This window comes from Anoplolepis gracilipes, chromosome 13, assembly GCF_047496725.1.
Source record: "Anoplolepis gracilipes chromosome 13, ASM4749672v1, whole genome shotgun sequence".
NCBI classification, from domain to species: domain Eukaryota; kingdom Metazoa; phylum Arthropoda; class Insecta; order Hymenoptera; family Formicidae; genus Anoplolepis; species Anoplolepis gracilipes.
The window spans coordinates 4,589,370-4,606,056 of NC_132982.1; the positions used below are offsets into that span (position 1 = coordinate 4,589,370).

The 16,687-nt window shown below is 29.1% G+C and overlaps 2 protein-coding genes across 5 annotated transcripts in view; one reads left to right on the top strand and one right to left on the bottom strand.

Annotated features, from left to right (window-relative positions):
* Window positions 1-54: 54 nt before the first annotated feature.
* On the top strand, window positions 55-5,419 carry Btz (CASC3 exon junction complex subunit). 2 transcript variants are annotated; one of them, XM_072904651.1, is made up of 9 exons: window positions 55-331; window positions 1,685-2,115; window positions 2,194-2,326; window positions 2,432-2,583; window positions 2,677-3,086; window positions 3,469-3,726; window positions 3,865-3,897; window positions 4,210-4,466; window positions 4,553-5,419. In XM_072904651.1, exons 1-9 carry the CDS (start codon window positions 233-235, stop codon window positions 5,168-5,170), a joined length of 2,391 nt encoding a protein of 796 aa, XP_072760752.1. In that variant the 5' UTR covers window positions 55-232; the 3' UTR covers window positions 5,171-5,419. The 2 variants fall into 2 exon arrangements, with proteins under 2 accessions (XP_072760752.1, XP_072760753.1); XM_072904652.1 differs by lacking the exon at window positions 3,865-3,897 and having other exon boundaries at window positions 58-331.
* A 1,686-nt stretch (window positions 5,420-7,105) lies between these two features.
* Window positions 7,106-16,687, bottom strand: part of LOC140672472 (orexin receptor type 2) — a 34,274-nt gene continuing 24,692 nt past the window's right edge. The window contains exons 3-8 of one of the 3 annotated variants that reach the window (XR_012047901.1): window positions 16,246-16,393; window positions 15,387-15,605; window positions 13,341-13,500; window positions 12,016-12,128; window positions 10,564-10,836; window positions 7,207-7,338 (exon numbers count right to left, since the gene is read on the bottom strand). Coding sequence is in view for 1 of the 3 variants with exons in the window: in XM_072904663.1 (XP_072760764.1) it covers window positions 7,106-7,338; window positions 12,016-12,128; window positions 13,341-13,500; window positions 15,387-15,605; window positions 16,246-16,393 (873 nt within the window). In the remaining 2 variants the exon portion in view is untranslated. Of the gene's footprint in view, window positions 7,339-9,530; window positions 10,124-10,563; window positions 10,837-12,015; window positions 12,129-13,340; window positions 13,501-15,386; window positions 15,606-16,245; window positions 16,394-16,687 lie in introns of those variants that run through there. The other 2 variants (XR_012047902.1, XM_072904663.1) reach the window with 2 other exon arrangements.

Here is a 16,687-nt window from a genome sequence, read left to right on the forward strand (position 1 = left end):
TTGCCCGCGAGATGTCACTGCGAAATCAATTCAGAATTCGGAGTCGAGTCGTCATTCTTGCAGGTTCTCGATAGGCGGTCGTTAATTCATGACGAGAGACGAGACTCAGCTTGACACAGCTCACGCAAGGTATCTAACAGCGATCGGTATTCTGTTCTGTTAATTTTCACGGCTGGCACAACGAAACTGTACAAGACACACGTCGTAGTTTATTCTTCGACCCGAGTATAACATGTCGGACACACGGCGACGTCGAAAGTCGAATCAATCGTGCGGCTCCGACGATCTCTCGGACTCCTACGAGGAGCTGAACGCGACAAAGGAGACCCAGGTAAGTTGTCGTCTCAAAAACTTCATTTCCCGAGAAAAAAAATCTTATCACGGTACAAAGGAACCGTCAAAAAAAAGAATAGACATTTGTGCGTCACACATGGGTTTTGCACGCACTACGAATTTTACCGTTATTGCCGAACGAAACGACGAAAGTTTTATCATGCGATTCCTTAATCGAGAGCAGATCGTGAAATTAAGCAGAACAGTTGCGATTGGCACTGTTATAAATTTTACTATCACAATTTTTTTTTATGTCGCTGATACTATTGTAAAAGCATTTTTTTTTTCATCGCTGATTTATCGACCGATGTGTTTAAGAGTTGTACTTTCCTAATGGACATGCATTACTTCGCGGTCTTATAATGTAAATTGATATGTATTATTAAATATTTTCGAAATGTGTTTATGAAAGTTTTAAAAATTTTTAAAGTTCTTTTTATCAATTCTTTATCAATGTATTATTAGCAAAACAAATGTTTCTTGTTGAAGGCAGTTTAATCAAATGTTATCTTTTGACTTGTTTGCATACATGTTATTCTTTGACTGTATTTTGCACATATAATTTTTATTAATCATCACATCTTAGAAGTGAAATTAAAAGAGATTATAATTATTATTTCCCTTATTGTTAGAAAAAACTTTTGCATTCTTAGCTTAGATTCTAATTAGTATAATTAAAAATTATATATAAAATTGAGACTTTTTTAAACCTTTTGACACAACAAAGTTTTAATTTTTTAACCAATCTCACAAGCAAATTTTTATTTTAATAATATTTACTTTTCAGTTTAGTTAGAATGTTTATCATTGAATATAGAAATGAATGGAATCTTGCAGTTAAATTTTTATTTTTCAAAATTTTGACTTTTACTTTGCCGAAAAATTATTATTGTCAAGACAGATTGTATAGGCTAGTTACAAAAATATTCTTTGATATTTTGATACACAAGTTATATATAACAATATGTACTTGAGATACTAATAAAAATGATATTCTATTATCTTTATTTTTAGCTGTTCAATAAGTTTATAAGAACACTTTTTCTGTCTTTAGTAAAGAAACAAAAAAGAATATATTTTAATAGTATAAATTAATAGAAAGATTAATCAACAAAATCTACTATATAAAAGCATGTATAAAAATGAAAATACTGTTGGTTTATAATATTTATAATTAATGTTAAATATATGTTAAAAGCCATTGAATATAATGTATTGATTATTTATCTTTCAAATTATTAATAACATTTTTATAAAACCCTTGTGTTTGAAATTTTTTGATATTGAATAGTTTGATTAAGATATTTTTATAAAACTTATATTGATTATTGTTACATTGACTATTCTACAGAGTAGTGAACAGACTGATGGACATCAAGATTCAGAATGTGACATTTATGAAAGTGATTCTGATGCCGAATCGCAAGAAGGTGGTGAACAACGTGAAAGTGGAGATGGTCAAGAGGAAGAAAAACCACAAAAGAAATTAGACGATGATGAGGATAGACGTAATCCACAATATATTCCGAAACGAGGAACGTTTTACGAGCACGATGATCGTACAACTGATGAAGTAACTGATAATAATGCAGAAACACAAACGAGTGCAAAAGAAGTTAAGGAGAAAAAGGTATGGAAGGATAAGGAAGATAGGTGGGATCATGATCGATATAATGATGAAGAACAAGCTCCAAAAAGACCTGAAGAATTGATAGCAACATATGGTTATGATATTAGAAATGAAGAAGGGCCACCCAGAGCTAGAAGGAGAAGAAGATATGGGTAAATTTATTAGTATATAACATATATCTTTCTGCATATGTTAACTTGTTACAAATTACTAATTATGTATATTTTTAGTCGTGGGCCTAACAAATATACAAGGAATTGGGAAGATGAAGATGCTTATGGAAAAACTCCTACTCCTGGGAGAGGAAATAACAGACGCTTCCAAAAAAATAGTGAAGATTTTCCTGCTCTTGGTAATAGTAAGGTAAAGTGTCACAAAATATATACAATGTGTTACTTATTATAAAATTAATTCCTACAAATCCCATTAATTGTAAATATTATTTTTTGATTTTTTAAATTAATACAGAATGCTCCAAGTAAAGTAGAGGAACCTGTAATTTCGTCAGCTTGGTATAGTAGCAAGAACAAGGCACAGAATAAAACGCAAAATTTTCCGCCACTTCAATCGCAGCAGGATAATTCAAAAACTAAGCCTACTACTGTTTCTAATACATCCATGTATGTATATAGTGATATTTCTATATATTTTTTATATATATTTACAAAACAAACATCGTATCGACGAAACTTTGTATTAAAAAATTGTTACAGAAATGAAAATAAGGCGTCAGATGAATCTACCAATACATCTTGGAAAAAGGATGGCAAGAATACTGTTCAGAATCAAAATACAAACAGAAACGCGGGATCTGGTGGTGAGGCAGAAAAATCAGCTAATATCAAAACATCACCAAGGGAGAGTAACAAGAGGAATCCCCAAGAGTCTGTAAGCTTGGCCGCGAGTAGGACGCGTGGAAGGGGTTTCAAGCCCAATGCTAATAACATGGTCACTAACAGAATAGTTGAGAATAAATCAAAGGGACGTGGCCCTGGTTCGGTTACAATTGAAAATAGACGGAACAATACTGGACAGCATAATGACGAACACCAGCTTGCTCATGATATGAAACAAGTCAATATTAATGATGGCAGTCAATATCATCAGCCTGTACGACATAATAGTAAGTTTTTGTTAAATATAATGTGCCTAAAGAAGATTAAGAAATATATTCATTGAATATATAGTTATTATGACTAGTAGCAAAATTTGCATAAATATTGTTTTAAGCTAAAAAAGTGAAAATTCTATAAAATTAACAATTTTTCATCAATTAATTAAAAACATGTGGTCTGTTGCTAATATTTTTTAAATTATTTTTTAAATTATTAATATATTTTTCAAAATCTTTATTTTAATATTTTATTTTAAAACTATGTAGCTATTAAAATGTAATTTTTAAAAATTTTGTTTTTTATCAACAAAAATGTTATATTGTTTTGAAATTTTAATTAAATAATTGCTGTTTATAGATCAATCATTATCTTTATCTCTAATTTGTGTAGAAGGCTTTTTTACATCCTCCAATCAACATAGATCAAACACAGTACCACCTAGAATGCAACAGCAGCAACAGTCACTTCAGCAACAAACGCATGCACAACAACAACCAATACAACAACAACAACAACAGCAGCAAGATAGTTCTGGAAACAGACCTAAACGATACTCCAGTCTTCGTCAACGACCTACTATTTCAGAAACTTCCGCGCAACAGAATTATCCATCTCAACATACTCAACATGGATATTTTCCACCTCAAGGTAATATTATATATTTATATCTTATTTTAAGTTGCATTCAGATTTACCAAGTCGATTTTTAATTATAATATAATATATTTTATATGTCTTTAATATAAGCATGTATTTAATACAAATATGTCACTTTTGCATACCTAGCTGGAAATTCAAGAGCTGTTTTAGAATCTCAAGGTAAGAGAGAAAAGAGTACATATACAAAAAAAGTCATTCTATTAGCTCCAAACAAATATTTTTATCTTTAAAATTTTTAATGTTACTTTTTTTAAACAAAAATTATAAAAATCAATTAAAAAATTTCAACATATTAGAAAAGAATATAGCAATGGAAATTAACTATTTAAAATTTTTTAATGGCAATAGTAGTGTATACATAATTCTCATTATATGTATAAGAATTTCTTGACTAATTAAAGATATAATTTTTGTTCATTTTATAAAATATTTTATTTGATTCAGTTAATTTTTCATCTTTTAATGTTTCAGGTTATCCACAAGGTCATTTCGAACAATCTTCTCCAGTCACTCCAGCTCCAGCACCCATGGCAGGACAACCTGTTATTTCTCTACCACCTGGTGGACAACCTGCTAGTTATGCACCGCCGGCATTTTTAGTACCACCACCCCAATTTATACCTCCTCAAACGGCGCCTCCTAGTATAATTAATTACGTTCCTGGTCCAAACGGACCGACATTTTCACCAAACTTTCAAGGTTATCAAGGATATAATCCTTCAGTGCAGGTGAGAGAGCAATAAATTTAATTAAACATAGGAACTCTTTGTAAAAAAGAAAAAGATAAATATAATTCAATTTTGTATACTTGCAGCCTCAAGGCCCACCGCAAGAGTTGTTCCAGCCACAAGGGTGTACTTATTATAGTCCTGCGCAACAACAGCAACAACAACAACAAGTGGCTCCTATGCGGCGACCAAAAGCGGCGATACCCATTCTTCCGCCGCCTGATAATCAGCAGAGCGGTAGAGGAAGAGGTAGAAGCACTCAGCAGTATCAGAATAATCAATCGGGTAGTAATATGCAACAGATTGAACAACAAGAAGTCAAGAGTGGTAGCACAGTAGAAAGTGATGAAAAACCAATGCCGGGACAATTCGACAGTGTGCAGGTCGAGCAGCAGTCATATACATCGGATCAAGAGTCCCAAAAGAATCAAGTTTCGGACATGGTCAGAACAGTGAATGACGCGGACGAAAAAATAGAAATAAATACCGACATCGATACTCGTATCATTGTTGACACGCTTGTTCAAAAAGATAATTTGGAAGATAGCGTCAGTGTCAAAGAACTGTTGGAAACAACTTCTAATGAAAAAAATACGGTTGCAGACAGTCCAACGATGTTAGCCGTCGTTGAGACTGAACGTGAATTAAGTAATATTGAATCCGCGATTTCCGAGAGTACCATTGTGGAAAAAGCTGCAGCCTAAAAAGAGGTAATTATTATTATTATTTGCGCTTTGCATTCACATAGCGATCGTGTTCCTTCGACTTATCGTAAATTGGATAAATGGATGTCGCCTTGCAGATTATCTCTGCAGATCACAATACAGTTGAGGAACGTTGCTTCTTATTAACTTATGGAAACAATAATCCGTATTTATATTAATAATATTCAAATAGCAGTTATAATGCTGACGTTATTGCTTGGTATATAAAATAACGATGATTTTTTCATATGCAAAGTCTATCTATATACCTGGTCATTATTTAGCGAAAGCTGAGGAAAGACATTATCATGTAATATACTCGGCAGCTGTGCGAGCCATGTGACTGTGACATGATATATATAAAACTGAATAATTCTATACATACATATATACATACATACTTTTTCAATGTTATGACTACCTACAGTGCAGAAATGTTTGTAGTTATAATATTAATGAAATACATTTAATTGAACAACATGTAAGTTGTGCATCTCTTTGTATATGTAGAAAAATAATATTTTGTATGCAATCAGGGGATAACACCAATTATTTTAACAGATATGTTCTTTCCATCTCTGTCTTCTTTACATATTTCTGCACTTTTTTTTTCTTGTCTTTATTTTTTTTTCTGAGGAATGGAAGGCTGAAGGAATATTTATCTTGTATGCAAAGAAAAGAACTAAAAAAAAATAGATCTAATATCTACTTATCACTTTTTCCATGTTATGATTCTTTACAATATTTTATTTACATTTACATTTTGAGTTTTACAAACTAGTTGTCATGAATACAAATCCATCAAATAATATAGAAATTTCTTTTTTTTATGATTTTTAAGTTACGAATCTAAGATCTGAATTGAATATAATAAAGAGTGCTTAATCAATGAGATAAAATAATTAAACTTTTGTATATTTTAAAAATAGAAAATTCACATTAAGAATGATGAAATAATTGGTTTGTTATATATTTTTTTTTTAACCTGCCATAATTATATATTGGAGTAATGGCAAAGTTGTACAAAGTCTTAAGAAACAAAATTCTTTATAATACTTTTTCAATAAGAATATATGATAAAAAACGACACTTTTGCGCGATAAACTAAAACTAAAATGAGTCAAGAAAGAACACGTAATTCGCTCTAGCATATTGTACAGTTTTTAAACTAGTACCATATGTGTAATAACTTTAAGATAGGATTACATACACTTTATTAAACTTTGTAGATATATTCTGATATGTCCAAATGTATCATAGAAAATAAATATTACAAGTGACACACAAAACGAAATATTAAATGGTTTAAATTTTAAATTATGCTGAATAGATAGAATATAACGCTTTATACTTACATTACAACATTTGTTTAAATTCTATCATGCATTCAAGTCTGCACTTTCCAATTGTGATGCATATTGTCATTTACACTTATATCTACAGTATAATAAAGTAAAATGTTTAAAGCAGTAAATTCAACGATACTGTACAGATTCATATAATTGTCTCTTTATATATCAATTGAATATATATAGTTTATTTTAATTCAGCAAAATTATATATAAAAGAAAGCTATTTTTGAACGAGAGATGTACTTATATATATGATAGTAGTTACATAGTAACAATTTGATTTTATTTAAGAATACTGGGCTATCCATTTTAGGGAACTATACTTCATTGTTGTACAAAGCATCCTAAAACTACCAAATGTTCTTTTAATTACAATTGTTTTTTGACAGATTTAGCGATTTTTCACAGGGAAAAGACAAAAAGAATCACTTATCTTATTTTTTCTAAGTTTTAATATTTTACAATATTAAAAATGTTCATATTTTCTCTGCTAAAACTCGATTTTAAATCAGTCAAAATATTTATATTGAAAAGAACATGGTATATTTTGGAGTACGAGATACAGAAACAGAACACATGAGATTTATTCCTGTTTCTCACTCTGCGGAATATTGATTAGAGCACTGAGAGGTATTACCTCGGTATTTTGTTGAACATTATTATTATTATTGGACAGCGTATTGACTGATCTTATGTATGTTCGAGATCTCTGTTTAAGAGGATCCGAGATACCCGTGACGTATCCACGTGTATGGACGCAGGTTCTACTGTCATGAGAACATCGAACATTACGTTTGAACTCCTTGCGAAATTTTCCTGCAACAAACGTATACACGTTATATAATCTTTATATATCTAGCGATTATACGAAACGAATATTTATTGCTATATAGCGTAAAGTGCAATAAAATATGCAAGAAAAGATATAAAAATTATAGGAAGCATGTATATCCAAAGGTAAAACTGGAATAAGTCTTTGTAATTTGTAATTTTTCACTTTAAATATGGATTCATATTTAATGCTAAATAAATATGGATTTTTTTTTAGCATAGAGAACTGCACAAGTAATCGAAAAATATAAAACGTAAAATAATATGTAAAAAAGAAGAGCGATAAAGGACTCATGTATTGTATAAATCTTGAAGATATAATTTAATTTTATTAGAAAAATTAAAACGAATAGAAAGAGGGATAGGAAAATTCAAAGAGCTTTTAAAGCAATTTCTAACTTCGAAGATTAGACATATTTAACTTTGCATTGTTTGTAAAATACTTTGTCGAACATTTAAAGTATTTTATGCGATTTATATTCTAATAAAATTGATAAATACTAGTAAATAAGCAAATTTTGAATTTTATTTCGCGTTTCGATATTATTTCAATATTGAAAATTGCATTAAATAAATTGCTACAATCAATCTCTGCTTTTAACAAAAGAGACGAATATATCTAATATTTATTAAAGTATTTTGAATTTCGCTCCTACATTAAATGACTACTGTGATTGGCTCGCTTTTACCTTTTTGAAACTCAATCGCAATTTGCACGGATTTAATGTGATTGGTCCGTCGTTCTGATACTTTGAGAATTCAAATAAATAACTGATTTCACGGTGAGAACTACGGAAGGTGTCGTTAACGTGTTGTGCGAGTCCGCGTTTAAATCTCATTTTTTTCGCAATTTTGTTGCTATTTAAAGTGACTCTCGCGGACGAGGAAATCGGAAACGTCTCATAAAGTGCTCGCGACGTAAATAAATCGTGTACAGCCGCTATTAGTCGCACGGTTATAATATCGCGGTTTCGGTATCTGCATTTCTACAGATTTCCGAGAAATCTACCGAGAGATCCATCTCGTTGCATAATGTATCTCGTCGAAGTGCATGGCAGGTGCAATCGACGAACGATCGTCGTCAGGTATACCATTTTGTAATTACATAGTCGCGTTTATTGTATTTTTTGGAACAATTTCATGTCATATTCTCTTTATATTTTTTTCCTATAGAACAGAAGGAAATCGGCGTTCAAATTCTACGGACTCAACATGGCGTCCAAGTCGTCGAACGCAGCTTAATTATTGTGCAGGTATTGTTGGTAGTTTTTCCCTAGCGGCGAGAACGAAAAGCTTCGCCTATCCTTTTCTAGGGGGAGAGTCACATAGGAAATGCAACTAAAGGTGGCAGCTCGATTGTTCCTGATACTATCGATACAAGCGATATTGTGATTCTCGAAATTTCGCATCGTCCTGGATCGTGAAAAGCGTCTCCAGCGCGATTCGCGTTTGAATCGTTTGATATTTTTTTCGCGATTCTTGTTGTTTAAAGTGAATTCGCGCGCGGGAAATTATCGCGAGTATCTCACAAAATGTTCGTCGTCTACAGTCGCTTTTATATGACATCCGCGTCTGTATCCGGGTGGTTGATCGAATCCATCGCCTTCTCGTTGAATTATGAAAAGTATGAACGATCATCACCAGGTACCGTTTTTTATTATCATCATCTATATTTATATTACATTTATTTGCAATAATTTATATTTCAATTATTTCTATTAAAATGTATCTCGAATTGTATTTCTGCGTTTAGTTGCATTTTCTGTATTTATTCTCTTTGTTTCTCCTCTTCTAAATTAGATATACAATTATTTTATTATTAAGGGGATTATCAAACTACCGACCGAATTCTAATCCAGTAAACACAAAGCAATAGTAATGTAACATCAATGTTATTATAATTTCCCACTCAACAATGTAATTGCAATATAACATTTATATTGTTGAGTGGGAAATTATAATATTGATGTTACATTACTGTTGCTTTGTGTTTACTGGGAACCTAACAAAACAATATATATTTGCTTGATATAAAAGTTACAATTTATACACATAAAATAAAATTTTCCCCTCTCAGAATTGAATGAAAGAATATTTGTGAACTTTTAGGAATGAGCTTAGAAGCCTAGGTAAAAAACATTTTGTTGTAGAAAATGTTATTGCCGCACGACATTTTCTGCAACAAAATGTTTTTTACCTAGGCTTCTAAGCTCATTCCTAAAAGTTCACAAATATTCTTTCATTCAATTCTGAGAGGGGAAAATTTTATTTTATGTGTATAAATTGCAACTTTTATATTAAGCAAATATATATTGTTTTGTTAGATTAGAACTCGGTCGATAGTTCGGCATCCTTTTAATATTAAATGCAGTTAAAAAAACGAAGCTGGCAGCTGCGAATATTTTGATATCAATAAACGATATATCGTGATTCTCGAATATAGATTTCGAATCACGAAGTACATTCATATTACTTTGAATTTTTTTTTGTCTGAAAGCGAATGTTTTGCTCTTACAAAAAATTATCACGAGCATCTCATAAAATAGTTCATCATAATGTAATGTAATGAATATCGTATAACCATTGTTATTATAATTTCAACATTAATGACCTCACTTTTGTCTGCTGGGAATCAAAACAATCCTCTTCACATAGCTCACCTACGTCGCTATTTTCTCATTCAAGTACAGCGAAAATGAGATTAGCGTACGATCATCGCATATATTCACATATTATAGTCAGGTATTTATATATCAGGTATGTAGATGTTCTACAAATAGTATACATTCTATTTAATAAACAATGATAAAACTGGATGCGACATCATCGTTACGTCAACGTAACTTAAAATATTTTTATGAGTCTGAAATAGAATAATATATACTGATTCAACTATCATCGACATTTAAAACCTATGTAAAAATATTTCACGTTACGTTACGTTGACATGACAGTAATGTTACGTACAGCGTGTATGCAGCTTATGCAATGATATTCTATGAAATAACATTTGATGATTATTCTAATTAATGCGATGGATTAATAAATAAATTTGTATTTTGTACAATCAAGTTTGCATCAATTTTTACGGTCTCATATGTCAAGATTTCTTAATTATCTTTGATATAAAAAAAATGTTCTAAAGCCTCGAATAATATTTCATCCATGTTTAACGTTGAAGGAGGAAGGGGGACAATAACTATAGCTCACCCTAAAGCACATGATCGATTTAACGAGTATCGAAATGCGTGTCCGTTCTCATTCCGCCGTCAAACGTCGTCTCGGCTACGACACTCATTCGTACAGGTGCGTCAAGGTGTATTTTCGTCGGTTTCTTTACTCGGTTCGCCGCGTGTCAAAACGGTCGATTTCGCAAGCTCGTACGGCATCTCCTCGTGTATTCGCTGCACGGTAGCGTAATCATCCGTTTGCTCGGTGAGCCGCACTCTCGAAAACTACAACGGAACTCTTGCCGGAACTTACCTGTAAAGTAGAGCATCGAATAATTCCGCATGATTCGATTTGGCTCGTTAGTGGTCGACATATACATATGTGGCCTCATTTAATCTTCAGTTCCGTGTCTTACGTTTAATCTTCGTAAAACGCCATCTGAGATCTATATTAAATCTACATCCGCTTTCGCACGGAATATTCTCCTTTCCTATTATTTCTTAATCTCTAATATAATCCGAAAATATTTGTAATAAAATTTAATGACATATATATATATATATATATATATATATATATATATATATATAAAATATGAAATTACAAACATTTATTGTTTTAATCAAGTGTACGTATATATGTATTCTCGCGGGAATACATACAGATTTAATGGATTTGCGGACGTAGTATATGAAGTATGGGTTAAGACTTATTTTATTTATAGATCTGTACTAGCTGAAATGACGAGGATTAAATTTATCTAAAATTAAATCGCTAATCTTCGAAATTAGAAATATAATTTATCAGACTTAATAACTTTTAAAATTACTATTCTTTTCTATTATTTATGAATAAATACATCATTTAGAATATACTTAAAAAAAAGTAATATTTGATAAAGGAATTCATAAAAATAACATTCATTTTTATCTCTTTCTCCATCCCTTTTTGTGTTTTCTCAATAAAAAACGATAGACGAGAAATTTTTTTCAATTATGAACAAAATCTTAATTGATTAAGTACAGTTTATATATCCAGCATAGCATTTCTGGAAAACTTACTTATTTCGTTCGTGACGTATCGCGTGAGTTTGTCTAACTAGAAAAACATCGTAAGCTTTTTGCGGAGAAAATAAATTGAGATTTTTGACAACCGTTGTCACGAGAGCTAATTTCGTAAATGTGAAGAATAGACCAGTTTTACACGGTGAAAAAGCAGCAGCCGACACAACGGTTCGAGCGAACATTGCCTATCTCTGACGCGTCATGCATTTTAATACAAGTCACTTCATACGTTCGGTAATCTTGTGTAACATCGGAAAATATTACCGTATCTTTATGTATTCCGTACAGGATATATTCATTGTCAGAATAAATTTGCCGAAAATGGAGTCAATTTTTTTTGTCAACCATATTTGAGATTAATTTTAAACCATGCATTAAAAACGTTACCGTCGCTTAAAGCATCGTATCAATATGCGCGAGATCTTACCGCTCATAAAGTTGTAAATGACAGGATTCACTGCACTGTTGAAATAGCATAGCCAATGAGCAATTAGACTAAGGGCGATCGTCCATTGATTTGACGGTAAAGCCATGGTACTTCTAAAAAAACAATAAATTGTAATATGTTAATTATTATAAAATACAGAATAAGCTATATTCAAATAATGCTTATTTTCGCAAAAAAAAAGTTGTTTTGTAAAAAATTTCTTAGTTTAAATTAGCAATTTGTCTATATTTTTATTCATTTTTTACTTCTGATTTCTCTTATCTTCAAAGAGAATAAAAATAACTTATTTTATCTATTTAATATTCCCATTTTTCTTTATATAAAAAGTCTCAGACTAGCAGGCTATCTTTTATATTATGTATCAAACGTGGATACGTGTATAAAAGATGATTAATTTAAAATCGATATTTCCTTACTAACAAAAAGTAGCTGGGCAGCTGTAGCTTTAAATTATAAACGATTAATAATAAAGCTAAACTTTTGGCAATTTAGTTTATTTCTTACTCAATTTATGAAGAGAATAGATTTTATTTTACTATATTTGTAATTTAAAAATGATAAAGTTATAAGATTGAAACAAATGTAAATACGGCAAATGATAAAATCTCTCTGTAAAATTTTAAATTGGTAAAAAATTTATGGATAAAAAATATAGTCACAGATCTAGCATATTTTGTATATAAATTATCGGTGATTAAAAGTACAAAAAAATAATGACTGCAATACGAATAAAAATAATTTGTGTCATATTGGAAAAAATTATTTAGTTTGAAACAGCTGCGTTTCCGAGAAATTGGAAATACCATAAATTTTTACAATTAGTTGTCACTATACATATATTTTGTATTTATTTTTTTATATGAATTATTTTTATTAAAGAGATTATACAATTAGCGTAGGATTTGAAACAAAATAATTTTTAAATTTTACAAAATTCGATTATGATTAGCTTCTGATTTTATTTTGAATTTTTCTATAATAATATGTATTTTCGTAATCTCATTTTTAATTTGATATTTTATCAAATTTAATAAAATTTGTATTGACAAAATATTGCACTTAAACTTACTGTCACTCATACGTTAAAATAGTCTTGACATAATGAAAGTTCTGTTTTATCGGTATATGACATAAATTTCAATATTGAATAGTTGACATGTCGCATTAATAAACATTTCAGTAACGTCTATATAAGATATTTATTAATGAAATTTGTGTGCAACGTACTAACGCATTAATATAATACCTACATTATAATACACCAGAAAATATGCAATATTTATTGCAAATATCGCGAAACGTACCTCAAAATAGAGAGCAAATGCACTGGGAAGAAACATATCGCGAATGTAATAACTACAGCGACCAACATTTTTGCTGCCTTCCGGCGAGATCTCAATTGTCCTTCTGGATTTCCACCTCTGGACAGTGGAATCTCAGTTGAATGACAGATTCTAGTAGATACTGTAGAATTTAATAAAAAAGAGATCAGTTAATTGAATTTTTGAACAATTTAAAACAAAATATACATTTAAAAGGTCATTTCTTCTCTGAAATAGTTTTTTAATCTCAATGAAAAATATTATATTCGAATTGCGTTTATCTTAAAAGTTTGGCAAAGTTTAGCCTTAAAAATTTTAACAGATTAGAAACAAAATAGAATGTATTGTGTATCATCTTTAATCCTAACATTAAAATTTATAAATTTTGTTCATTTTTAAAATAATGTCTTTTCAATATTGAGGAATTTATTGTAAAATCAAGTTTTTATATTTTCTCTAAAAATAAAAGGATTGTTTACAAAAAATCAATAATTATAATATTTTTAAAATTGAGAATTATACGGATTTATATTCTAAAATAAAAATTTGATATAGATGATTTATTGAAGTTAAAATATTACAATATATATATATATATATTCTGTTTTATTAATTTATGAGAAACCAAATTTTCTTTTAGTTTATTTTGTTAATTAAAAATTTTTCTTGTTATTCAAGCTATATTTTGTTTTATGGTGTTTTTCTTCGTACATAATATTATATATATTATACTATATGCCAATTGTGAAATATAGAGATAGTATAATTTTGACTATTTGACCTTTTGTTTACTTATCAAATTATTACAATTATATTGTATTTTGATACAATGAAACTTACATTAAATTTCGCAGCTATATCAATTGAAATCATTATATCTCGATTATGTTATAAGCCGCTTATTATATAATATATAATAAATGGCTATATCATATATAATAAGCAGCTTATATCATAATCAGGATATAATGATCCAATTTCAATGAAACTAATTTCATAGATGATTTCACATTAGATTTTATAGGTGCCTATTTCTGTATATATAATTATGCATATAATCATGTGTGACTCTATCGATGAATTATATAAAATAAACAATATTTATATATAATAGTATACATACATATAAAAATATTAAATAGTTATATAATTACTGTATAATTGTAAAAAAAATTGTACACAGTAATTAGATAAATATTAATTCTTTTAATATTATTTTGTTTAACGTATAAAAGTGAAAACTATGCAAGTATTTAATATTTTTATATATATTATACTATTGTATAAATTAATATTATAAATAAATATTTTACCATAATATAAGTACTATTATATATTTTTAATTTTTAATTTTTAATTTTTAATTTTATATTATATTAAAATATTTTATTGAAAACATTTTAGATCTGTAATATATGTACTTTATGTGGCTCATATAAAGTATTAATTATAAAATTATACTACTAACTTTACTATCAGAATTTGAACCGAGCGTTGTGGTGGGGGAAAATATATCTTTATTAGACTCTTGCAAAAAATAAAAAAAGAGGGCTTATCTCATAACTTTTAATTGAATTACATGAATGTTTATGTATTCGTGTATTTTATAGCTTGTGTAAATATTTGTTATTGCATTATTTCTTTGAAGAGAAAAAATTTTTTTTCGTAGACATTTTTTCGAATCGTCCAAAAATATTTTACGTTCTAAAGTTTCACAATAAAACAATTTTATATTACATTTTATATCCTTAATAGAAAAGTATATCATTGAATAGAATTGGAAAGATTAAAAGAATCTATTTTAATAAAAACAAAGTATATAAATAATTTCTCTATTTATATAACATTTCCATAAATCATTTCTCTATTTATATAACAAGAATTTTTAATTGAATAAAAATGTAAAACTTTTTAAAGAAGTAATTTATAATAATTTAGAAATTTAGAAAAATGCATTATATATATTTACAAACTATTAGACAATTGATAATAGGAGTAATTGTTAAAATACAAAAACTTGTTGCTTACAATTGTGTCCTGGAATATCGCTTTTCCAAAGAACGCATACAATCTGCCAATACGCCACGCTCATAAAGAGCAACGGCAAGGTGTACAGAAATATCAGTTTGACAATCGTGAAGGTAGCTTGACTTTCTTGACTCCACGACCAGACACACTGCGTGAATAATATAGTCTGCACTCGACTGCCTGACGGTACAATATGCAACACCAGTAATTCTGGAATATCTGATTGAAAAACATGTGACATTGATAAATATGTATTTTTATTTTATTTGCAAATAAATCTTTGAGAAACGTTAGAAAAAAATTAATTCGGACAAATATCGACTTTTTGACTTGTACTTTTGTTATATAAGATATATAAGTGGATTATAAAAGAAGCATTTTTCTTATTTAGAAAATGATGTTAAAAATAATGTTCAAACATTTAAAGAACAATATTTAGATTTTACAAAGCCAAATATAATATGTTAGGTCATATATTGGTAGATCTATAACATATAAGATAGCTCAGAATTGATGCAAAATAAGCACGGCGTTTCCTATAATAATTTGCAATTCACCTTTTTTTAGCAGAAATATATTCGCTCAATAATAAATTTTGAGATAATCATTTAGATATGAAAAGTTTAGACGGAAATTATAATTTGCAAATAAAATAAATAATAACGAACTTATTTTTCACCATATCTGAAATATTCTGCATATTATAATTATTAATTATTGTAATTAAAGTAACATTATTTGATATGTTCTATAAAAAAGAAGACAAAATATAATCCAGCATCCTGTTTGATATATTCATCAATAAATAATTAAAATAATTTCTTGTTTCTAGTAGAAGTACTTGTATATAGATATTTACCAAAAAGTAGCGCTATCAGCCAGATTACTATGATAGCAGTTTTCGCTCGACCTGTCGTAGATTTGAATCTCAATGGGAAACATATGGCATACCATCGGTCAATCGATATGAAAGTCAGCGTTAAAACGCTGACACTCACCGATACTGTCTGAAACAATAAATACCGAATAATTCAATTAATAATTATATTCCAACATTTTTATTTTACCATAAAAGCATCATGTTTGAAACAAAATGCCAATTACAACGAAAATATTATTGATAATTGAAATGAGATAAAAAAGATATAAGCAAAAATATTATTTTTAATTATTACACATTGTTATAATTAAACAAAAATCTATATTAATTGGCTTTTCAATTCTTTGTCAAATGTTATCGACATCAATTGCTTGTTATTCCCAATTTGTCGCAAATCTTCCCACGTAGTACATTTAACATC

Excerpts from the sequence above, each read along its gene's own strand:
- Btz (XM_072904651.1), top strand. The coding sequence starts at position 233 with ATGTCGGACACACGGCGACGTCGAAAGTCGAATCAATCGTGCGGCTCC. Across the intron at positions 2,116-2,193 it reads AGAAGGAGAAGAAGATATGG|TCGTGGGCCTAACAAATATA; the intron begins GTAAATTTATTA and ends GTATATTTTTAG. Across the intron at positions 2,584-2,676 it reads ACTGTTTCTAATACATCCAT|AAATGAAAATAAGGCGTCAG; the intron begins GTATGTATATAG and ends AAATTGTTACAG.